General features: G+C 42.8%; 1 protein-coding gene across 1 annotated transcript in view; it reads left to right on the forward strand.

Annotated features, from left to right (window-relative positions):
• Positions 1-310: 310 nt before the first annotated feature.
• Positions 311-24186, forward strand: part of LOC111863091 (neuralized-like protein 4) — a 28989-nt gene continuing 5113 nt past the window's right edge. The window contains exons 1-24 of the mRNA XM_023849115.2: positions 311-482; positions 1444-1545; positions 2572-2685; positions 4731-4878; positions 5196-5452; positions 6089-6289; positions 6665-6805; positions 6951-7047; positions 7395-7494; positions 8544-8720; positions 9701-9791; positions 9917-10134; positions 10263-10456; positions 13479-13643; positions 15372-15642; positions 15977-16245; positions 17118-17284; positions 17361-17587; positions 17709-18009; positions 18664-18822; positions 19999-20178; positions 20877-21438; positions 23183-23440; positions 23654-23783. Of these exons, the coding sequence (XP_023704883.1) occupies positions 324-482; positions 1444-1545; positions 2572-2685; positions 4731-4878; positions 5196-5452; positions 6089-6289; positions 6665-6805; positions 6951-7047; positions 7395-7494; positions 8544-8720; positions 9701-9791; positions 9917-10134; positions 10263-10456; positions 13479-13643; positions 15372-15642; positions 15977-16245; positions 17118-17284; positions 17361-17587; positions 17709-18009; positions 18664-18822; positions 19999-20178; positions 20877-21438; positions 23183-23440; positions 23654-23783 (4688 nt within the window). The 5' untranslated portion in view covers positions 311-323. The remainder of the gene's footprint in view (positions 483-1443; positions 1546-2571; positions 2686-4730; positions 4879-5195; positions 5453-6088; positions 6290-6664; positions 6806-6950; positions 7048-7394; positions 7495-8543; positions 8721-9700; positions 9792-9916; positions 10135-10262; positions 10457-13478; positions 13644-15371; positions 15643-15976; positions 16246-17117; positions 17285-17360; positions 17588-17708; positions 18010-18663; positions 18823-19998; positions 20179-20876; positions 21439-23182; positions 23441-23653; positions 23784-24186) is intronic.

The raw sequence follows: 24186 nt of genomic DNA on the forward strand, positions 1-24186 counted from the left end.
GCATCAATAAAGGTAACAGTCAGTTATCTGGTCTGATTTTCTCAGGCCCTCTTGGCAAAGGCCAGGATAGTGCCTCCAATTAGGCTACAACCACTTTATTCCACATTCTTTTCCTTATTTATTATTCACGAACTACACAATCATTCCACAGAGTCTGAGATACTGACAGCATCGTTAAATCACAAATGTTGCCCACAGGATGTTTTGGTTCAAAATATTGCGCCAAAATGGCACAAGGGGTGGGGATGGCGCTTCCCCCAGTAAGACCGAAAGGGGGGGTGCGGTGGGTTGTATGAACACAGGAAGGGGATAGCAAATTCACAATGGCAGCAATGTTTCATAGAAGATGCGGAGAGAGAATTACATTAACAAATGGAAACAGAACAGCGATTCGCAATTTCGCTGAATTCAATTATGGTTTAGTTCTAAGCGCCGAGCCTTTGGCAGAAAATCAGTTATTCGAAGTCAGAATAGACAAGAAGGTGAGAGATGCTTAATTGTTATGATGCCGTGTGGGACCACTAGCTCGATTAGTGACAAGTTGATTTCGGAAATTAATGTTCAAGAGATTATATACTTTATATACAGATTCATGTACTAGAATAAATTATATTAGAAAACCGGGTATGCACATTATGTCAGTATTGTTTAACTGTCATTTCGCATTTATGTGTGAAGTTTTCCTTCAAGATGAGAAGGTCAGAGTGGCGTTGAAATTGTGTCTGTCATCGTTATATGTTACCGGTATTGATAAGGCTGAGTCTGTTATAATCAACAAAAATTGTATGAGTGGTGTAATTCTGATAGGAATTGGGGGCAGCCTTCACAGTAGCGTGTAAATTAGGCTTTTACAGAATGGTGAGTTCGGTTCTGTTTAATGGCACTGAACATGAAACTATAATAATTATTTCTGAAAATGTTGACCGAAGCCGCCGTAGCTTATTTCAAGGCACTATCCGGAAGTTGCTTACATAGAGCTCTTCATACCTAACACATTAACTATGTGGCATTGTTTTTGATTTTGTGCAGAATGTTCAAGTCATTGCTCCCATGTTGGAGGTCTTGATTTTTCTCATACATCCTTCATAATCCAAAAATCAGGCAGAACTATTTTCATTTCCAGTTCCTTTAAATTTGCCATTCACAATAATTCTTTCGTGGTGGGTCTAACCTATAAATATACATTTAGCTTGTTTTTCACTACAAGTGAATTTTACAAGTATTCAGGAGTTAAATGCAGATCAGATGAGGAGCGAACTGAGCACACAATTTTGGTAGCAAAACCTCATGAAAAGTGACCAGCTGGAAGACAGAGTTAGAGACGGGAGGATGACAGTAATATTACCATATGGAAATGTGTCTTGAGGATGTGGACTGGCTCAGGATCTTGTTATGTGTTGTGTTCCATCTGTGAGGATAGTCAGTGCCATCAACTTCTTGCAGATAAGCTCGTGGAGTGGGAGTGTGGAGATTGGGGTGACAACATGTGATCCAGATTTGTTGGAGTTCCCTTCTAGTGCCACAGACCTTCGTGATGGCTCATGGGTGAGATTTTTTGCTTTATATAGCATTACTAAATTTTCATACATATTCTGTATGCATGACTGAACTGTTCATATCCATGGCCAGAAGCTGTCCACAGAGAAAGCTGAAAGAGGGCAGGGTTTACTGTTACTGTAATTTATGTCATATCCAATAATTGCTTGCACAGTACAGTAGTAATGGAAAATATGTGAAGGATATTGAATCTGAGGTTCTCACAACAGTGACTGTGAAGAATACAGAGTTCTGGGTTATAAAGCCATGTACTTTGGAGAGATCCCAGTTTATCAGAGGAACATACCAACTCCAGCTTCAGGGTCGAAGAGCAAGCCCAGCTAGAAGCTAGCAGAAATAGCAGTGTGCTGAGCTGGCTCAGCTTGTTCCTCCAGAACACTGGGCGCTTTCCCTGAACTGTACAATTTTTCACTTTGCGGATTCATACGAGAAAGAATTCCTTAAAAATATTAGAATTTTGAGTTGTGTTATAAAATAAATGGACAAGCATTCTGCAGAGTAGCATGATGGGCATTCAGTCAGGTCTGAATGTATCATCATGGCTCGATAGTTTTGATAAAATCACAGTTTTTCTTAATCTTCAGTTTCAGATCCTGAAGCTGTTGTGGTAATTGAGATTAATTCTTGTTATGAATACAGCCTAATTGTATTGGAGTTGTGGTGCATGGGCCGTAGACTGAAAGGCTGCAGTTCAGGTCCACATAGTGGTGCATGTCATCCCCACTGTGTACACACTTTCCTCCTGTCATGTTGATATACATTAGCCAGAGAGATGTATGGAGCTATACTGGGGCCATGGAAAGAAGTCCCGTTCTTCAAGCTGTTACACTTCCCCCTACAGCATGCTTCCTGTATATTACTGTCAGCATGCTTTTTCATTGCAATAATCTTTGCTGGCAGCAAGTGTGTTTGGCTTTTTGACTTGAGCCATAAGTGGCTGGCATGGAGCGGGAAGCCTCGCTGACTGTCGTCACCAGTTCTGTGGCCTCAGCACACTTCATTGTGTTGTTCCAGATCATGACGGGCAACTCAATTCTGAAGGATGGGAGATCCGTTGTTGAGGTGTATGGAATTGACCTGGACAAGCTGAAGGAAGGGGAACGCATTGGTGTCATGAGGACATCTGAGGTAAGGGATTGCAACCTCGGACAGTAACGTTGTGAGGGGGGATATGAACTGGCTCATGATACAGTCCAGCCCTGTTGGGGCTCTGTTACTGTCACATGTGTTAGTCTGCGTATTTATTTCAGAAACTAGTGTGTAGTGCTTCCACCCCCTTAAACCAGAGTGGTTACTACATGTAGCACCTGCTTTAACATTCAGAAACTCTGCATCCTGCCCACAGAGTGTATTTATGTGTTTCATATTGTTCTCAGGATAAACGGCTATTATTTCCTGTAGCAACATTAACCGGTTTGTCTCTGTTTATCTCTTTTTCTTTCTTCTGTGAGGCAAGAGCTGAATTGTTAAATGTTATTAGGCATACTTCAGGTTCCAGAGGGTTAATTGCCATTGATTTTACTGCATTTTCCTGCAGTTGGAAGAGCAAAGGCGTGACAAAGTCAGGCTTATGTCGTGTGTGTGTGTCCCTCCCTTGTTTCTTCAAAACTGACTGATGGATCTTCATTTAACTTAGTACAATTGTTATGGTGTTAACTGCTGATAATACCAATGGGGTGACATTTGTACTTCTTAATACAGGGCCCTAAAATTTACTTTGTTAATACAAATTGAACTGAAGAAGGATGAAGTGACAGGAGGTTGGAGGAAACTGCATAATGAGGAGCTTCATAACTTGTACTCTTCTCCAAGTATAATTGGAATGATCAAGTAAAGGAGGATGAGGCGGGCAGGGTATGTAGCACGAATGGGGTGAAAAAGAATGTGTATAGGATATTGGTGGGAAAGCCAGAAGGAAAGAGACCACTGGGAAGTCCAAGGCATAAGTGGGTGGACAATATTAAAATGAAATTTCTTTATTAAAACCGTCACAACACAACAATATTAAGGCCAGTGTCTAGTTTGGCACTGCTACATGTTTCGGCTATTAAAATCCATTATCAGGCAAAATACATGGCTAACATACAACACCACTGAACTGCAGTACAAATAAATTGGATACAATAATATTAATTATATTAATATTGTATATTATAACTCAACAGGATGCATGAAAGAAGAAAAAATATTAAAATGGATCTTAGAGAGATAGGCTGGGTTGGTATGGATTGGATTGATCTGGCTCAGGATAGAGACCGGTGGAGGGCTCTTGTGAATGTGGTAATGAACCTTCGGGTTCCATAAAATGCTGGGAAATTCTTGAGTAGCTGCAGATTTGGCTTCTCCTCAAGAAGGGCCCAGCTCCATAAGTAAGTAAGTAATACAAATTGAATTTTTTTTATTGTTTTTGAACATAAAGCAACAGTATCGTGGCAGTGCAAAATCTGTGTGTAACCTTTGATTTGGCGATGACTATGAAATAACTGGAGTTAGGCACGTGGGGCATTTTGTGGAGATCATAGACCCTTTTTCATGAGTTAAGAATTACAGTTACAGAAATTGCAAGAAAGTGGGGTTTTAATTTAGGAGAGCTATACTAACCTGAATGAAGAAACTTTGTGCAGAAATGTATCCATGGCTGATATAATCGTCAGTATGCAATTCCTGCTGGCCTCATGATGTCACCTCAAGCATCTTTAGGAGTGTGTGCATTTTCAGGCCCTGTCCATAATTTATTGTTTTGTATCAACTCCAGTATTGTCACTTTTTATTTCCCTCTGAAGTCACAGAAGTTTAACTGCTTTGCCTCACAAACTTCATCTTACAATGGTAATGCAATACTGGCTTGTGTTTATTGTATTTACCCTGTTTTATCAAGCAAAAAACCTTCTGCTTGCTGGATCTGAGCTTCTTGCAGCAAAGATTATGAAGAGTACTGCCTTCTGGTGTGTAGTGCTGAGTAGTCCAGAAGAATTCCACCGTTGTTTTGGAGGAACTTACTGCCTCCATCTTCAGGCCCAGCTTGCTGCCTGCATCATACTGTTTTCTTGCCTGGCTCATTCTTTGACTCAGAAGATGGAGCAGAATATTCTGAAACGCTGTGGGACTTGTACTGGTCTATATTGTCTCTGTAAACCAACTCAGTAAGGAACGTTGTGTGGTGTGTGTTGCAGGGTGAGCTGGTGTTCTATGTTAATGGCGTGTCGCAAGGTGTGGCGGCAGATGATCTCCCAGCCAGAATCTTTGCAGTTGTTGACCTCTATGGCAAATGTGCGCAAGTCACCATCGTGGATTCTGAAGTTGGTGTTCCAGATTCTGAACGTGAGCATTGCGATGTGTTTATGTTATAAGTCTAGTTCTGTTACAGCTGTTCTTGTGTAACTTAGACGAAGATTGGAAGAAGCAAAGGGTTAGTTTTATTTACTTGTTTGTAGTTCATGTTTCAGTATTTCAGACTGTGAAGCATCAAATGACTGGATGACAGTGAAGAATGAATTGGAAGGGATACGGAAGGAAGCATAATAGTTCTGTTAGCATGCAGATTTATGTAACATTGCTATGGATGTTTGGGTTTGTAGCCCAACAGGCAATGTATTCACGTGTGGAGTACGTCACTTGCTGTCTGCTTTCTGTGCCAGGTTCAGAGTCAGAAGCAGAGATCAACAACGACCACGGCATGATGACGGTAACAAACCTTGTGGCAAATCTGAATGTTAATATGAACGTGAACACTGCCGTAGCTGTGCCAGACAGACTGCAGTTCCATGAACGGTGTGGAACCTTAGTGAAACTCTCATGTAATAATCGCACAGCTGAACGGAGGCGTCCTCTGGATGAGTTCAATAATGGAGTAGTTATGACGCATCGTCCGCTGCGAGAGAATGAATTATTTGAGGCAAGTTACAGATTTCAGTATTGAAGCACTTGCTGTCAGGAAGGGCTCTTCACATTCCTGGCATCTGGCCACATTCCTCCACCCTTCTTGTGTTTTTATGGACTTTAGTTATGAGTTGCCTTGCCTGCCATACTTTGTACTAATCATTAACTCTTGTGAGGGAGATGAGAAACATAAAGACATTTCTGGTTGAAAAATGTGAAGGAAGTAGATCGCTTGTATGACTTGGTATACATGGGAGGTTAATATTAAAATAAAATTTTCACATTTAAGGTGTTAAGATATGATCTAGTAATCAGCTTTTTCAATGTGGTAATGAATCTTCAGATTATGTAATAATGTGAAACTTCTTGATGGGCTGAGGAACTATCAGCTAGTTCAGTTCCAGAACTCTGAAAAGTTTTTCAGGTGTCATCCATGTCAATCTTGTGTTTTAAAATGTGAGATGAATGTTGGTCCATATATATGTCAGAGTATGAAAAGATCTGAAGGTTCCACAGCCTCTTAACATAGATACATAGATAGATGTGTGACAGAGATCTGATCTGTAACCATCAGCTGTATCCAGCTGTGTGGGGCCCAGCAGAACAGTGTTTGCTGTGCACTGTCATGTCCAGTGATATCTGACTTTTCCAGATTCGAATTGATCGCCTGGTAGACAAGTGGTCTGGTAGCATAGAGGTGGGCATCACAACACACAACCCGACAGCACTGGAATTTCCTGCAACCATGACGAATATGCGCAGTGGTACCACCATGATGTCAGGCTGCGGCATCCTCACTAACGGGAAGGGCACTCGTCGCGAGTATGGCGAGTTTAATTTGGATGAACTGAGGGTGAGCAAAGGTTCTGCTGTCTGTGGAGCGCAGCTTATATGGTATCAGTGGAAGACAGTCGTGAATGTTGAATAAGTAAGGATTTTAAAGGAGATGGCTGTAACTTATTTCAAGGTACTGTGACACTTGGCTGCAGATATCGGGGAAAACCACACACAAGTCAGTCAGGATAGCTGGGATATGGTGCCACATATCTGTGTAGTGCAGTAAGTAGGTGTGGAAGCAGTTGGCTTCTCAGCAGTATTCATACCAAACTTCACGGCATCAAAACCCAGAAGACTGTGATCTTGACGGTCATCACAGTGAGAACCTCAGGTCTTGAAGGCGATCTGCTGTGAAGTGTGCTTTGATTATGGTTGTGTGGGTGTTTCACAGGAAGGTGACCGTATTGGCATGATGAGGAAGTCCAATGGGAACCTGCACTACTTCATTAACGGGCTGGATCAGGGGGTAGCTGCCACCAAGGTGCCTGCCTGTGTCTGGGGTGTTGTGGACCTGTATGGTATGACTGTCAAGGTATGATAATTATGTCGTGCATCAGTGTGATAAGGCACAACACAGAAACACTCAAGTTCACTATAAAGTTGCAAGAGCCACAGCAGTGGTGCATGTCTGTCTGCAGCATACTGAACCTCTGCATGTCTGAATTGTGTTGCTGCAGGTAACAATAGTCGACAGAGATGAACGAGAAGAACAAAACCTGATAACGAGGCGGAACACGGCATTGAGAGACCACCAGATTCTCCATGGGCTGAATGGTAATACATTACAGTATAATCATGTATGTCTTGGATGTTGTCATGTTGTGTGTCAGCTTGGCACCGCTCATGGGTGCAGAGTGGTTGAAATGACAGCAATACTGCACCATGGGACATGTTCTGAATGGTGTGGGTCAGTAGGGACCAAACTCTAGAAATACAAGGCTCTTCTCGGGGTGTGCTACAGCATTCAACATGCGTTTAAAATATTTGAAATGCAAGTTTAGAACAGAAGGCCTTCTGATGGGTCACTTATCTCAATTTGATAAGGAACAGTGTGCTAACCCACTGATAGTCACCGCACACATGATCCCACTGAATACTACTATTATGTATCTTGTGGACAGATCTCCCTGATGAGGACTTTGTGGACCGGCTCATGTTCCACTCCACCTGTGGTACTCATGCAGCCGTCATCAACAACTGCCGCACAGCCCACCGTCCCAAGTGAGTGTTGTGTCATGCTACAAGGCATACTTGCTTGCTTACTCATGGAACTGAGCCCTTCTTAAGGAGCTGCCAATTCTGCAGCTACTCAAGAATTTCCCAACATTTTATGGAACCCGAAGGTTCATTACCATGTTCACAAGAGCCCTCCACTGGTCCCTATCCTGAGCCAGATCAATCTAATCCATACCATCCCATCCTATCTCTCTTAAGATCCATTTTAATATTGTCCACCCACTTACACCTTGGTCTTCCCAGTGGTCTCTTTCCTTCTGGCTTTCCCACCAATATCCTATATGCATTCCTCATCTCCCCCATTCATGCTACATGCCCTTCCCACCTCATCCTCCTTGACTTGATCATTCTAATTATACTTGGAGAAGAGTACAAGTTATGAAGCTCCTCATTGTGCAGTGCTACACGACTTCACTGTTTAAATTAAATGGTCTGCTTGTAGATTTGAATTATTTAAATGTGTTGTAAATGCGGTTGTTCAACACCCTTAATACTGACGCTAGCCATCAGTCATGATCCGAAGCCAGTTCTCTCCCCCTTCCTGAGGTCCAGCTTACAAATTAGTCAACTCCGTTGAACAGTGCTAATACAAAAGCTTGCCATTGGACATGAACATGAGACAATTCTGTCATCATAACCTGCTTCCCACAGAAGTTATTGTCTCTTGGGATGGCCAAACAGGGCAGCTGTGTTGGGCAGACCCCCTTCTGAGCACTGAGTAGTCAAGTTGTCCCTGTGTTTAATTAGTTAAACACTATGCCATGAAGACGTGATGGAATGGAGGTATAGCTCCACCTTGCTTGGCCTTGGCACTGGATGGGCATGAGTGGCCAGCTTCATCTCCCTGCCACTTTATCCCCAGGGAAAGAGTCTTCAGTGCCCTTTGAATAGGAAGTTGGGTGAACCCCAGAGTCAGTCTTGCACTGCTGGGAATCAAAACCCGGGCCATCCAGCCCGTAGCTCGTCATTATCATGACTCCCCTCCTGAGCGTTAAGGGTCTCTTAAACTGATGTAATTGTGTGTGTCTGCGCAGTGCAATGGATGACTTCAACAATGGAGTAGTTTTGACGAATCGTCCTCTGAAGTCGAATGAGCTGTTTGAAGTTCGTCTGGACAAGATGGTTACCAAGTGGGCAGGCTCCATCGAGATTGGGGTTACTACCCACAACCCCACAGAACTGGAGTACCCCTCCACTATGACAAATGTGAGGCAAGTAGATGCCATTTGATGCTGTGTATTTTAGTATCCTGTTGCACTAGTATTCTTGCCTTTTGTACATACCTGTAATCACTATCCTAAATGCAACACTTATTTTTAAAAATAATGACACGTTCACGGGGTTGACTCAGCCTCTAACAGAAATGAGTACCAGGAATATTCTTGGTATTAAAGGGCGGCCGGTTCGTAGGGCTGGCAAACTTACTGCCATCTTTGAGCCGATCGTCTATAAAATGTAGGAAACTCAACATCTCACAACCCTATGGGCCTCCAAGGCCTGTTACAGGGATAGTTTTTCTTTTACTTTTTACTTTTTTATGACATGTTCACACATGACATACTAAGATGACAGTGCAACAGCTTCAAGATTATGTGAGCCTGGTAATGGCTGAGTGAGGCTGAAACATGTAGTAAGATATATGAAAGATGAAAATAAGTGTTCCATGTAAGACAGTGGTTACAGGTATGTACATATTTACTCCTCCACTTCCACTGCCCAATTTCAATTTCCATTGAAAAATGTGTAATTTGCTAAACTTTGATACCATTTATTTCACCTGTTTCTGTATCCATATTTTAGACCATTTTCATTGTTTTAGTGTTCATTAAAATAATTTAAGGTAAGTCACATTAATAAGAAATCTGTGTAAGTCAGAATCATTAAAGTTAAAATTGCTTAAGTCAGGGCCTTGCTTGTTCATCTTTGCTTCCTGTGTGAGGAGCCAGGTTTGTTTATAGCATTAGAAGGGCAAGCAGATTGTGTCTAATGAGCATGATATTAGTTTACTTCATAGTCTTGACTTTGTCTGTGTTTTCTGGTTACAAGTTCTGTTCATGTTTTAAGCCCTAGAGACATGAGAGTGCCATAAAGCAGATGTGTTGAATATTTAAACTGAGAGATGAGTTGGGGCATGTTGCTCCATGCTATGGAGCTGGTCACTTTACTGTCCCACTTACGTTTCTCTCTTCAGGTCAGGCACATGGATGATGACAGGAAATGGGGTCATGCACAATGGAACTATGGTCATTGATGAATATGGCCAGAACCTGGACAGACTGCAGGTGAGGTTCACACTTCACAAGATGTCAGTACTCGTCTGATGTTCAGGAAGTGACATGTAAGGACTGCTGTTTGTTACTTCCCTAGGGTTAAACACAAATATTCATGCTGTTCGGTTCTGCGGTAGGTTGGTGACCGTGTGGGTGTGATGTGCAAAGAGAACGGCACATTACACTTCTTTGTGAATGGTTTGGATCAGGGTGCAGCGGCCAGCAACATTCCTGACCGTGTCTATGGTGTGATAGACTTGTACGGCCAGGCAGCTCAGGCCACAATAGTTGATTCTCTGGACTGCTACTCCCCTGACACAATCAACTCCAGTCTCTCGAACATGACTGTCTATAGGTAAAGTTGCTGTTTTTGTGTTTGTGATTTCTCTAATGATGCTGTACGTAGCGCTGAGTGTGTAGTATAGGTTAGTACAGAATGGAAGCCCTACATCACACTGGAATGTAGCTTCTGTTATGTTGCAGTGACCTTAGATTTCATCATGTACATGGCAAAAATGCACGTGTTTCAAACAATGGACTGACAGCATCACGACCACGTGCATTCTGGGAGTTCAACGATGCGATTGTGATAAGTAACCGAGCCCTGCGAGAGGGGGAGATGTTTGAAGTTGTGATTGAAAAGATGGTGGACCGCTGGTCTGGATCAATTGAAGCAGGTGAGAGCTTACGTTTTCCAAGAGTGCTGATTAATACTGCCATAGTGGATAACCAAGAATTTGTAAAACAAGAAGTAGATGAGAAAGCATCAGTCACTCTCCCTACGTTCATTTTATCCTGTTTCCCACCGAACATTACATGGTAATCCCATCATTTTTCTGTGGATGCACTTCAATATTTTCTGAGATAATGCCACAATTTTTATTTCTGAACCAAAAATATTACATAAAATATGAGGAATATGGTTTGAAGTGTAACGCAGACTTTGTTCGAACTGTGCAACGACTGTTCTGAATCGTTGTGCTGTGGGTGCATCTGGTCTGTCTTTAGTCTCACTTCCATGCTAATATTTGTTGGCAGGATTGAAGGTCACTTTGAAGCTGTCGCCACTACTGTTGATAGAAAGCTTACACCAATGTGATTGTCACAGAGGTTTCACAGCATCTAATAATGTGAATCACTCAGTCACTTTGGACAGTCAGTGGACAGCAATTCACCCACAGGCTAGGAACAGTCAGTCAGTTTAATAAAGTTAGATATTCAAGCTGCTGGAATAGATTTTTTAGAGAAGTATTGCCAGAAGACTGCCCAGCTGGAGTTCACTGCTCAAAGCAGCGAAATAAGCGCTGTGTTGTAGTTTAGAGTCTTATGATATTGACTGTGAAGAGTGTGATCTGGACTGTAATGCTGTCTTGTTCTGTAGAAGTCTACTCACATTTTGTAGGAACTTACGATCTCCACTTTGGGATCAAGAAGTAATTCAAGTGTTGTTGCTCCAAATCATGGGTGGCATCGTACCAAACTCATGGTATTGAGTATAGAGGGGGTGGGTTTCCCCATGAACTTAGACCAGTTATTGGTCCATTGTGCGTCCCCCTTTTTAATTTCTACTGTCTCCATACCCTACCGGTACTGTGCTCACTATTAGCCCCTTTCTGCCAGCGAGGTTCCAACCTTCTACTGGCAGTGGTATCTAATAGTCCCTTTCTGTCAGAGAGGTCCCCCCTCCTCTGGCAGTGGTACCTAATACTTCCCCATCTACCGGAGGCATTGGAAACTACTTTGGGCAGAAACTTTTTGCCAGATTTAGCTCAGAGGTCTCCTAGAGACATGAGGTTCTTTTACGTGCCGGAAATCTACAACACGGGACCCACGGCTTAAAGTCCCTCCCAGAGGACTTGTTCCCTGAATTTTTTCGCCCTTAAAAATTCCACAACCTCCGCCGGGTTTGAACCCGCCTACCTTGAGTCATGAGGTGGGAACGTTACCCCTAGACTACGGAGGCAGCTTAACTCATGGTATTACTACCCAGAAGACTGTACACCATTTACATATCCCCCCCCATAGTGTGGAAGTGCTTGAAGCAGAAAACTGCATGCAGTCTGACATCACATTTGCTGCACTTGCATTGGCTGTTTCCCGTTGCAAGGGTCTATGACAGATGGTGCATGCACATGACACTTCGTTATTGCATTCATTTGGCAAGGAGCGCTAGGCATGTTATCTACAAAGTGATGGTCTGTCACACACTGAGGAACTGAAAACCATGCACCCCTGGAAGAGATTCTTCTTTCTTCCTTTTTCTAGAAGCGCTCTGATGACTCTCATTTGAAAATCTGGAAATGGCACGTTTCTCTCATTCTGCATGAGATTGCAGGGTGTGCACCGAGCAATATTACATCAAGAATGTGGAGTGCGTTTTGTATCATTTGACAGACGTATGAATACACTGAACACAGCTGAGCAGCATATCAGTCCGTTTTACTGTTGTAGTCCACAATACATTTTGGCTTCGGAATTTGTTATTTTGTTTTTCTGCCGCATTTTCCTGTGTTCACAATTTCTTCTCCATTGAAGGTGAAAAGCATTCTTGCATCTTATCTGTCACAACCCTTCATGGTCATAAATGATTCACTGGTGACTGCATGTGCACCAGGCAGAAGCTTTTGGGTTAGAGAAAGCATACATTTTCTCTTGTCCTGCACTGTACTGCAGGAATTGATTTTCAGGTTTTGAAGAAACTGATAATGCAGGACTGGTATGCCAGTTGTCAGCAACCTTCTGAAGTTATTGCTGTACTAATCTCTGTGAAAGTTAAAGAACACTAGTGCCAGGCCTCTGCAAGAAGGGCAGGGTTTTGAGGGCCTGACCCTTTGCATCTTGCATGAACACCTAAAGCTTGAATTTTATCAAGAAATGTTTTGTATCACAAATATTGCTGTGTAATACAAAATGGAGATACAACGTTTATTTGAAATACTTTTAAATGTGGTTTGCAGTCAGGTGGCTAGGGTGTGGAGTGGATTCTTCTGGCTTTGGATAGGGTTCAGTGGTAATCTATTATGGACATAATAGTGAAATTTTTGGTTACGTGAAGGTGGGTATTTTCTTGATGTGCTGAGCACACAGAATCTTGTGTGTAAAAACACTGCTCCATGGCATTGGTATGTTTAATGAAATACTGCAGTGCTGTATCCACAGTGCCGTTATCTTCTCAACACACGGATGAAGCAGGACATGGCTCGTGTAGTATTCATAATAACAAGGTACTCGTATACCTGATATTGTGAGAGTGATGAATTCAAGGACAAGTAGCATGTATGCCAGAACCAGTTGGTTGTAAAACCTTAAGTTAAGAGAACACTACTGAAACCTTGGTATAAACAGAGGGATAATATTAAAATGGATGTTAGAGAAGTTGAGAGTGAAGTGGATAGAGTTGGCTCAGTGATAGGCTTTTGTGATGATGCTGATTGTTCCATAAAAGTAAAGAATTTCCTGAGGTGCTGATTCTGGTGAAATAAGGTTATGGTATTCTGTGATGTGATGCCATGTAGTCTGGTACTGAGGAAGAACTTGCCTTCAACTTCTGTCTCTTGTGGGACGGAGGCAGTGGGTTCCTCCTGACACCGTTACCCATCTACCAGAGTGCATGACCTCACATCCCAGAAGATGGGATTCTTAAGTGATGACTAACAGAAAACCCTGTACCTTAGAATTCATTAGTTAATTTCTGTTTAGGGGTAACTGCAATCCGACCTGAAGATCTGGATTTCCCAAGCACCATGACAGATATCAACCATGACACCTGGATGCTGTCAGGATCATCTGTCTTGCAAGATGGTGTCACATTACGGAATGGTTACAGATGTGACCTTGACACACTGACAACTGGTACACGTATTGGTAAGGGCTCGCTTTTTGATGTTTGGCACCTTTTAATAGTTTTCCAGCAGATGGTGCAGTCTGTTTCTACTACAGACAGACATTTATGAATGCACTTTCTGTTGTGCTCCTTAAGAACTATATTCCAATTGGATTCCGCTTCTTCATGCTTGGCAACAGTTTATATTACAACGTTGATCTATAACTGTGTTGCGTATACATTTTGTTTGTTCATTTCAAAGTACACCCATTGAACACAGTGTAGTTGGTTGAGGCACTATGCTAAAGCCAGAAGGTCGCGGTTTCAAGTCCCGATGAGGTCATTGGATTTTTTTCAATCGACTCAGCCTCTGACAGAAATGAGTACCAGAATATTCTTGGAATATTCTTGGGGGGTAAAGGGCGGCTGGCACGTAGGGCTGACAGCCTTGCCACCATCTATGAGCCGATTGTCTAGAAAATGTGGGAACCTCAACATCTCACAACCCTATGGGCCTCCATGGCCTGTTACAGGGATACCTTTACTTTCTTTACTTTTTTACGTTTCAAAGTACCAAATGTTGTCAAGTGAATGGTGTTCTTGCTTCATATTTGGCAAGTTCCAGGTTAAAATACCGTATTTACGCATGTATAGGCCGCACATTTTTTGCCAAAAATTCAAGAAGAAAACTGGGGTGCGGCTTATATTCGAAATATTCGAAATCACACGTTATTTAAAAAAAATTATATTCATAATTAGTAATACAGGGTGTAATACTCCTGAAATAATATTCCAAGAAAATTATTTTTTCTATAATTTCTGTCTGAAAATTGTGCTGCGGCGTATACACGCATGCGGCCTATACATGCGTAAATACGGTATTGCCCAGAGACACAGTCCTGATTTGTTCTAAATGTTAAAGCAAATGATTTAGTTTTGACATAATGATTGAATGTTTCTGTGGATCCTGGGTCCTCACTCTATGGAGAGAGACGTGCTGGATATGCTGTTCTCCACCCTGTTGCCTGCTTCTGTGACCACTCTGAAAATTGTCATCTTCCCTTATGCATTAACTGTATGGTATGTAACCTTTTTGAACAGTTAATTATTCAGTTGGCCAAGAAATTTGCTGCTCCTATGGAAACCTAAATTTCGGTACCATGTTCACATAGTCCATCACTGGACGTCATTCTGAGACAACAGAGTGCAACCAGCAGCTTCTCACTTAGGGCGTTTAAGGTTTCTGATCAAAATGTATGTATTTTTATTTCCCTCATTCATGCTACATCTCCTGCAATGCAATTCATAGTTTAATGCCAATATTGGGAGAAGAATACGAGTATGAAGGTTGTCGTCATGTAATTTTCTCCGGTCTTTGTTCATTTTTTGTAAATACAAATATCCTTCTCACAGTTGTTCACTACCTCTAGATATTGAGAAACCGTTGTAATCATTTTAAGATTTGGGGTCCTCATAGCTTAGAATATTAAGATTACAGTTGTCTGGGATAAACACTGTGTAGCAGTCAGCTGAATAGTTAGCAGCAAATAGGAACCTGCTGTCTCAGTCTTCAGGCTAGAGGTCTGGAACTCTGAATCATCAGTACCCCTCCACCAGACTTCATGGTGTCAAAACGCAGAAGGCTGTACTCATTTTAATGTTAGTTTTCCATTCTTTCCGTTTTAATGTTTTGTACTTCCCACTGTATGTGTTCTTAATTTTCTTGTAACGTTTACTGGCAACTAGCTCACCCTGTGTTGGTTGTCCAGGTATGATGCGGCATGAGGATGAGTCACTGCATTACTACGTGGATGGCCTTGACCAGGGTGCAGCCTGCGATGGAGTCCCCCTGCACGTTTATGCTGTCGTAGACCTGTATGGGCAGTGTGCGCAGGTGTCCATCATCCCACCGGATCGTGGAAGGGAAAACACGGCCCTTGCTGTTGGTGCTGTTAGTGAAAACAGCTCTCAGCCACTCAGTTTGCAGCATTATCAGCAAGCAAACACAAACAGTCACCCAAACTCTGAAACTACCCACAGGTATGCCTTGTACCTTTAACAGGGCTTGTGAACTGCAATGTAATGCGTAGTATGGTGCACCTGAAGACGTAAGTGTGTGGATTGGGGGATGAAAGTGTGATGGTTTGGACTTTGTGAACATGATAATTGTGACCTTTGAATCACCTTAAAAAGCAATGAATATATTTGTTGTCCAGCCAAACCACTGTCAGTTCTTAGTGAAGGACTCTGCTCGATGGAGTCAGTTTTCTGGTAGACAGACCTTCCATTTTCTCAACCGATTCACAGCAGATACTGAATCCTCCAAACTGCATATGAGCTCTTCAGTCTCACGGCTGTGCCTCTTCGCTTGTAGGTTTAGTGTGTCCTGTGGAAAGAATGTGATACTGCGCTCTGGCAACACCGTTGCTACTCGAGTGCGCAACTATGCGCATGCGTTGGTGTTCAGCAATACTGCTGTGGAGCCAGATGAGACATTTGAGGTGTGCATCCAGGAGGTGGCCCCGCAGTGGGCTGGCACGCTGCATATTGGAGTGACATCATTGCAGATCTCTGATGTATACCCTGCTGGCAGTCTTCCTCCCACAGTCTCTGGCCTCACAGCTGACACATGGTATATTACAGGTACGTGAAGTGGTTCCCCGAAGTTAGGGGTTGGGCTGTACTGTAGAATAACATGTTTATGAGCGAGTAAAATGGTGACTAGTCTGGTTAAAATAATATTCTTGTTATTAACTCTTTCCCGTTGTATTTATTTCCAGTCTCATTTCTTCCAGCTACAAATTAATTTGCTCAGATTTAAAAAAAAAAGAAAGAGCATGTTTTGGTGTGAGAGAGCACAAAACTACTGCCATCTGTGTCATTCCTGAGCTGTCCAGAAACATAAAGAACAAAGATAGAACATTCAGCACTGACTTTTTTTTTTGGTTGTTTATTTAATGATTGTGTCAGCATGAAAACTATGTAGCATCAGTCAGAGGATAATATTGAGCAGTTGGTGGAATAACCGTAAAGTGATAGATTTGTGAGCGATGAGAGTGGAGCTGTCTGGGAAGGCTTCAGTTTTCGAAGCCTTGTGACAGAACAGGGAAGTGTTAACCCTGTAACTGAAGAAGCACTGTCTTCATTTGAACACATAATTTGGATCAACAAATGACTGAAGATAATGGTGTGATGTCTAAGTGTATAATTTGTGCTCTTCACCTTATGTTGATAGGGTGATTATGTCGAGGACTTTGAGATGTACAGTGTAAATAGAACATAAAAGATGAACAGGAAATGAATGTAATTTTTATTGTCGTTTTCCTCAAAGAAGAAGCTCAGTTGGCATTGAAAGGAGTGAAATATTATGATGTGTATTAGGGAGAGGTTTATGTTGGTTTTGATGACAGGTGCAATATTGGTTATGGAGTGCGAGTTCTGGATTTCTGTATCACACTCTTGTGTTTTGAGAGCTGCTGTAGTTGTGTGCTAAATCTTTAGCTTTATGTTTCTAGGCAATGAGGTGCGTCGAAATTCAACCACTCTGAAAGTCAACTACTGTCCAAGTCTGGAGTGGCTGGTAGTAGGAAACCGCGTTGGAGTGCGGCGTGATGCAGATGGCAGCTTGCACTTTCTCATCAATGGGGAGGACATGGGGGTAGCAGCTACCAACTTGCCCAAGGTGGGGGACTGCTCAGGGGCCTAGTTTATTTTCTTACTGTTCTTTGAGTCAGTGTCTCATTGCTTGTCCTCTGCAGCGAGTGTTTGCAGTCGTGGACCTGTACGGGAACACCCAGAGTGTGGCTGTCACCAGTGTGAGGTCTAGTCAGGACCCCGGAGCTGCAGGCTCCCCCACCGAAGTGGAGGAAGGAGAGGTAGTTGCAGCTGGAACTATGGGCGAGTCACTTCGTTCCAGCAAGCTGCATGACTCATTGGAAATGCTTCTAGATACAACAAGCCCCACTCTGCACTCTGCTCGACTCCCGTAAGTGGGACGCACTTGTAGCTCTCTTCAGAGAATGTGCACCCGTGAGTTTCATGGAATGACTTAAACATTTCTGTCCAAAGGACAGTTCAGCCATCTGACTTTATATTATGTTCACTAGGGAGCTCAGCGCTGCAGAAGAGAATGGCACTGAGATGAGTCATTCCAAGTCTTGTGAAGGCAGGCTTGAGGACCCCTCGTCCTTGCTCCCTGTCTCAGGAACTGCAGTGGGTAATGCCACAGGTGTGCCAAACCAGGCATCAGCCGAACCTGCTGTTCATCCTGTTGTCTTGGAGTTCCACGAGAACCATGGGCGCAATGTGCAGCTGGGAGAGGGCCGCAGGACAGCCAAGCGAACGGCAAGCTATAACCAGGGCGTTGTTATTTCCAGCAAACCTCTGCCAAGGGAGCAACTGTTCCAGGTGATAGAGCGGGCATGTTTACTAGCAACATATTAATATGGTACCTGTCTGACTGTGTTTGATGGCAGTACGGTGGTACAGTAGCTGTCCTGACTGCTTTTATTGAGAGTATAGTAGAATCACAGCTATGCTGACTGCCTAGCTTGACGTTAGCGTCCCAGTGGACATGTGCTCATTTCACTGTTCATAATCATTCCCTAATCATACTCTGTGTTACTCATTAGTTTGTAAACGTAAGGCTTACTCAGTGCTTATTGAAGCGTCACACCATGTAGGTGTATGGGGAAGTGGCATTGTAGCTCCAGGTGTTCTTAAACTTGGTAACTGATGGAGGTAAGTGCTCATTCTCACCACTTAACCCTGACAAAGAGGCCCTGTTCTGTATCAGATGGGCTGTTTGGACCCCGCAGTGGATCTGGACACAGAAGCAAAGAGAAAAATCTCTGTTCACTCAGGAATGAAGCTCTGGTCCTCCAGCCATTAGTTCAGTCACTCCTCAGCAGTTTGCTTAAGACACAGGGTGGGTAGCAGCTTGCTGACTGAATCTTAATTTGCTTTGCAAGGTAGTGGACAGCAGCCTTCATGTCAGTTTGATCTTTCTGAAACATCCATACACACTTTTGATCAAGCCTGAATGATTTATCTGATGTACAGGTACGAATAGACTTGCTGAATTCTCGTTGGATGTCATCGCTCATGTGTGGTGTGACATGTCAGTCCCCCGAAAAGATGCACTTCCCCCTAACTGCTCTTGGTTTCAAGAAAAACTCATGGATCATCTGCAGTGACTCTGTGTTCGTTAATGGCGTAAAGGTGAGCAGCATGTGGCCGTAGCTCTGCTTGCATCCTGAGGGAACTGTTGAGAGCTTAGAAAGTGAGAGTGATGGAGGATTTGAGAAAATTATGTATTGAAGAGCTTCACAGTTTGTATGTACTTCTGCCTAATATTTTTAGGGTTATTAAATGAAGGAGAATGAGATTGGTTGGACATGCAGTAGAAGTAAAAAATTATATATAGCATTTAGTTTGACAGACCTAATGGGAAGAAATTCCTTTGGACTTACAGGTGTAGATGAGACGATAATATTACAACAGATCTAGGAGATATGAATTGATTTGAGCTGGCTCAGGATGCAGTGGTGGGCTGTTAATATATAAGATGTCAGTTTCTTGGCTGTAGGTGACTTTAGTTTTTACACTTCTCTTTTGTTTATGTCTTCAGGAGTTTAGAACTAGTCACAGTCTTAGAGCATCAGAACTGTTTGTGCCAATGGATAGCACTAATCACAGTTACTGACATTGGTCAAACCAAGCAGTATCTGCAACTTTGCTTCCATCTATTGGTTATCTTGTGGAAGACATTTTTAAATCAAATGCAGCCTGCCCTTTCAGGTACACTTAAATGACAGCATGTGTGGTTAGCAGAGAATGTCTTAATTTTAAATTATTTTTTATGTATATTGGTAAATAAAATGCATTCTTAGGTTAGCAAAGAGTGCAGAAAAGCATAATTAGCCAGCCATCTGTTGGTTATGAGATGAATTACTGACAGAATCTAAGTTGAAACTTAAAAATGTCTGAAATGTGTTACTGCTGTTTGAGCAGAGTAGCTAACAAGGAATCTTGTTGTTTGACTGTGGATCAAGCACTGTCAAAAAGTATCTTAAGTTTCCCCAAGTTCATCTAACATCTATGAGCTTGTGTCATGTGTAGAAGGCAGTTTCATGGAATGAAATTCCTGTGTGTTTGAGGTCTCTGGTATGGCAGTTTTCATATCCATTGTATGTTGAAAGTAGAATCTAGTGATTTCCAATGATGGTGAAACAAACTCCGCCACTGCCTGATGATGATGCGGTCTCATAGATGATATACAGTATGTACCATTTCTGTTTGAGACACCCCAAGCAGTTTTCAAAATGTCATTGAATAAAGCAGCAGTGACCTGAGTCCTGGTGCACTGGTATATTATGCACTGTTGTTGCTCTACAGGTGAGAGGAGGCTATGGACTCAACTTGGACAGCCTGCAGTCCTGCCATTTGGTGGGCATACTGGTGGACAGTGAATCACGACTCCACCTCTATGTGAATGGAGTGGACCAGGGTGTGGCTGCGTGTGACCTCCCTGCTGTTTGCTATGCAGTCGTGGACATATATGGGCAGTGTGAAGAGGTGGGGGCAATCAACATTCTGATTAACTGGGTGGACCTGTGGGGAGGTCTCATGTGCTTTTCCCATTGCCATGCTTATACCCATAGTACCTTCGGTTAGGACATGTCTTCTTTCCAAATCCCATCACTTCACCAGTCCTGCTTATCCTTGCATTGAACTAACTGTAGTGATGACAGTTGCATGCAGCACTTGAAACAGAACTAATGGCTAAAAACTTCGAATTTTGGAAAAACAAAATGACAGTATTTGCTAGAATGGCTTTCATAAATCTTTCATAAAGATAGAAGTCAACTTGTTCACTGTGATACCAGCCAAATGCTGCATTTGAGGTGAAGCATGTACCTGTTTCAGTAGTCCCCCCCCCTCACAATAACTGTCTTGACTGCCGTTTTTATTAATTTCTGCACTCAAATGGTAGGTCATGTGGTGCGTGTAAGAGGCCCTGCTAGGTCATGATCATGTGACCTGATCTGGCTGTTTTTACATTGCATTAGTTCATATGTTAAGAGGATATGGGGCTGCAGTGCAGTGCAGTTTGCTGTGTTTGGTGCTCAGCACTGACGTCTTTCCTTGGTGCCTGTTCTTTAATGCCTTACAGGAAGAGGGCTTTTGTTCTGTGGCTTAATTTTTTAATTTGATCTTTATGACCGGATCAGATTGGACAGGGTAAACTGTAATAATACATTTCATGTTACAAGGTGACGATCGTTGGCTCATCAGTGAGTTCCATTCAGGCCTCATCATTGCTGAGCACTGTTGAGTCAACATCAGCCATGGAAGAGACTCAGGATCGGATACAGCTGGAATCAGAGTCCCTGAGTGAGAAAGCAGATCTCGAGTGCGATGAGAAGGAGAAGCTGTCGGAGCTGTTGACGAGCTGTGTCGGTGGTGAGAACCATGGCACCACTGAGATCATGTCCAGCAGTTCCCCAGTTGTTGCCAGCAAGTCTCTAAACATGCCAATCTCAAGCTCTGCAGTATCTCTACCTCTCTCTGTTGTTTCAAATGCAATGAACATAGTTCCTAATGTTACGGCAAACGTAGGCTCAGATACGAATCTCACGGACTCTAATGTGGAAGCAGTTTCAATTACGAACACTCCATCAACGCACATTCTGACACCTAGTGCTGTGTCAGCTCAGTTAATGGCTAGTGGAACAACACCAACGTCCCCATTGTCCGCCACACCAATGGTTGCTTTGAAAAACTGTGAATATCTGAATGCGTGTGTGCGGTTCAAGAATGTACTCGGATTGCCAGGTGAGGATGAGCATGTAGCATGCATTAAGAAAACAAGTGCATGTATGATTTTGTTTGCAAGTTGTAAAGAAAAGAAACCAGTAGTCAGATAGGAGGATCACATGAAAATAGATAAGTGGACCTGCTGGTCTTCCTTCAGAGGGTTCTGAGTCTGATGCCCAGTGATGTCTGTGTGCAGGTTAGTCTGTGCACACCTTGAAACCTTCAGTTCTAACGCAGATGAAACTTTGAGAATGTGAACAATATGAGACCTTCCCTGTGGTTCTCAGCCCATATTAAGCTGTAGGTCCCCTGTCACCCTCTTGTTAGGCTTATGGGTGCCCACTCAGAGGATTCTGTGCCCCTACGTAGGTGGGCAGACGCGAGGAAGGTCAAACAGACCACATCTGGGGGCATGCGAGAAAAAAGCATATTGAGATAGATCCTCACGAAAGCAATTGTGAGTAAGTGAAGTGATAGAGCTAGCTGAAGCTGTAGTAAAATGGCAGGCTTCTGGGATTTCACAGCGGTAGGGTCTTCATGACTGTGAAGGTTAGGTTTCTGTGAAGCGTTGGTGGGACATGCCAAAAGACAGTAATGTTTGTAGGCAACAGTGTGAGAATCTCCAGTCTCAAATTCCTTGATTGGCTGAATAATTGTGAACTGCTAAGACAAATCAGTTACTTGTGCTGAGCCACCTTCCAAAATGAAAACAGCCCCACACAGAACACCTCCCCTCCCAAGAACAGTTTACCTATGTGACCTCTTTTTACGAAACTAAATATCAAAGATAGGCTGAGATGTGTGGTTATCGCTATGGTTAATATTCCGGTATGTGACACCATGTAGTTTGGTGGGTGGGTACCAGTGTATCAGAGGAGCCTCCTGCCTCCATCTTTAGGCTCTTCCTTGGGTGTATGGCTTCACTTCTTGGAAGGTTGTGATCTTAAACATACTGTGACATGATGGCTAAAAGCCAGAAGAGCAGACCCAGAAAAGTTATCCATTGCTAGGCAACTGTCTGTAAACACATTTCCACAGCAACCAAAATGTGCTCCTACATCCAACAGTACCCAGGCCATTGCTAGACAACAGCCCACTTAACACATCACTCAACAATGGAGGAATTCTTGGAAGTGGTACATTTTGTGCAGTCTTTGCTGAGACTATATAGTGAGGACAAATGTGAAAAGTCAGTCGTAAGTTGGCACTTACCAGTCCACAGTCTCATGCACTCTAAGATGCTGCTACCAGGCAACAATTAGTGAAGACAGTGAAGACTTAGTGTTCGCAGTAGTGTGTAATATTAGTGAGACTCTAATGGTTATTTGTAGCTCTAAGCATTCAGTAAATCCAATTGCCAATCCAAACACCATGTTAAGTCATGAACATGTGAGTGTTTTTGACACCCATGTCTTCTAAATTCCTCTCTAAACAACATTAAAATAGCAACTGCTTAACAGTAAGAAGAACAGTAGCAGCACTTGGTGCAGAAGCATGAAATTTGTAATGCTGATTTACCATTGAAAATCTTGGAGCTCATGTTAAGGTAGTGTGTATGATAAGTGAGAATTGACAGCCAAAGATTTCTGATTCTAGTAAGTGCTGGAATGTTATTAGACTCCACACATTTTGTGACAATGGTAAATCAGTTTTTATGCCACTAGTATTCAAAGAACTGCCATATATTTAATTGTTATTCTTTTTTTTCCTCTCAGTTTATTTATATTTGTCAGTTAACAATGGTGAGAATGTGTTGTTCCAGATGGCTTCTTCAGCTACATAGATTCTGGTGTTGGAGGGGGCATTTGTTACTGTGAGTGCTGCCAGAAATTGCGGAGTGGTGGTGTCATGCACCAAAAGGGAGAGCCTGTACCATCAGGGTGGTGCCGCTTTGCACTGCGCCGCCCACCTGGGACACCAGACCCTGACTCAGCTGCTGACAAGTGGCACGTTGCATTCTCAGGGGCGCCCTTGGCAGATATCAGGACTGTCCTGGACCATGGGCAGCTGCTGCTCCCAGGCAAGCCATGTGCTGTAGTTCCTTGTCACTGCCTTTCCTTTTGTGTTGAGTTCCTCAGTATCCTATTACTATCCATTCACATAAGTCAGTAGTACGGAAAGTGTTAAGTTGTTTTAGGAACCTACATCAGAACTTAGATGAAGGAATTAATGCCAACACCAAATCATAAAATGTTATAGAAGTGAATGAATTGGTGAATGTTTTGTTTTTCAGGTGAATTGGGTTTGGAGCGCAGTGCTAGTTGGAGGGACAAGTCAAAAGAAGATGACTCGGATGGTTCGCAGCTTTTGTTCTCACCCAGCCTTAAGTATGCTGCCTCACCACCATTCACAAACAAGTATGAGTAAGTGTTTTGTGTGACAAGGAACACTGTGACATGTACGAGGGGGTACCCAAAAGAAACCAAACTTATTTTTCTTTAAATTTATTTATTCAAATTTTAAGCACAAACCTTCAATCCCCTTCAAAGTACTCTCCACTTACACTAATACACTTGTCTAGTCTTTTATTCCATTTTTCAAAACATTGTCTAAATTCATCTTTTGAGATGCTTCACAGCGCCTCCGTCGTTTTTTTCTTCACCTCAGCAACATCAGCAAAACGCTTTCCTTTTATGTCTCTTTTCATTCGAGGAAACAAAAAAAAGTCGCACGGGGCCAGGTCGGGTGAGTATGGAGGGTGAGGAACAGGGGTCATACCATTTTTGGTCAAGAACTGTGGTACAGACAGGGCTGTATGAGCAGCGG

This window comes from Cryptotermes secundus, unplaced genomic scaffold, assembly GCF_002891405.2.
Source record: "Cryptotermes secundus unplaced genomic scaffold, Csec_1.0 scaffold1274, whole genome shotgun sequence".
NCBI lineage: Eukaryota > Metazoa > Arthropoda > Insecta > Blattodea > Kalotermitidae > Cryptotermes > Cryptotermes secundus.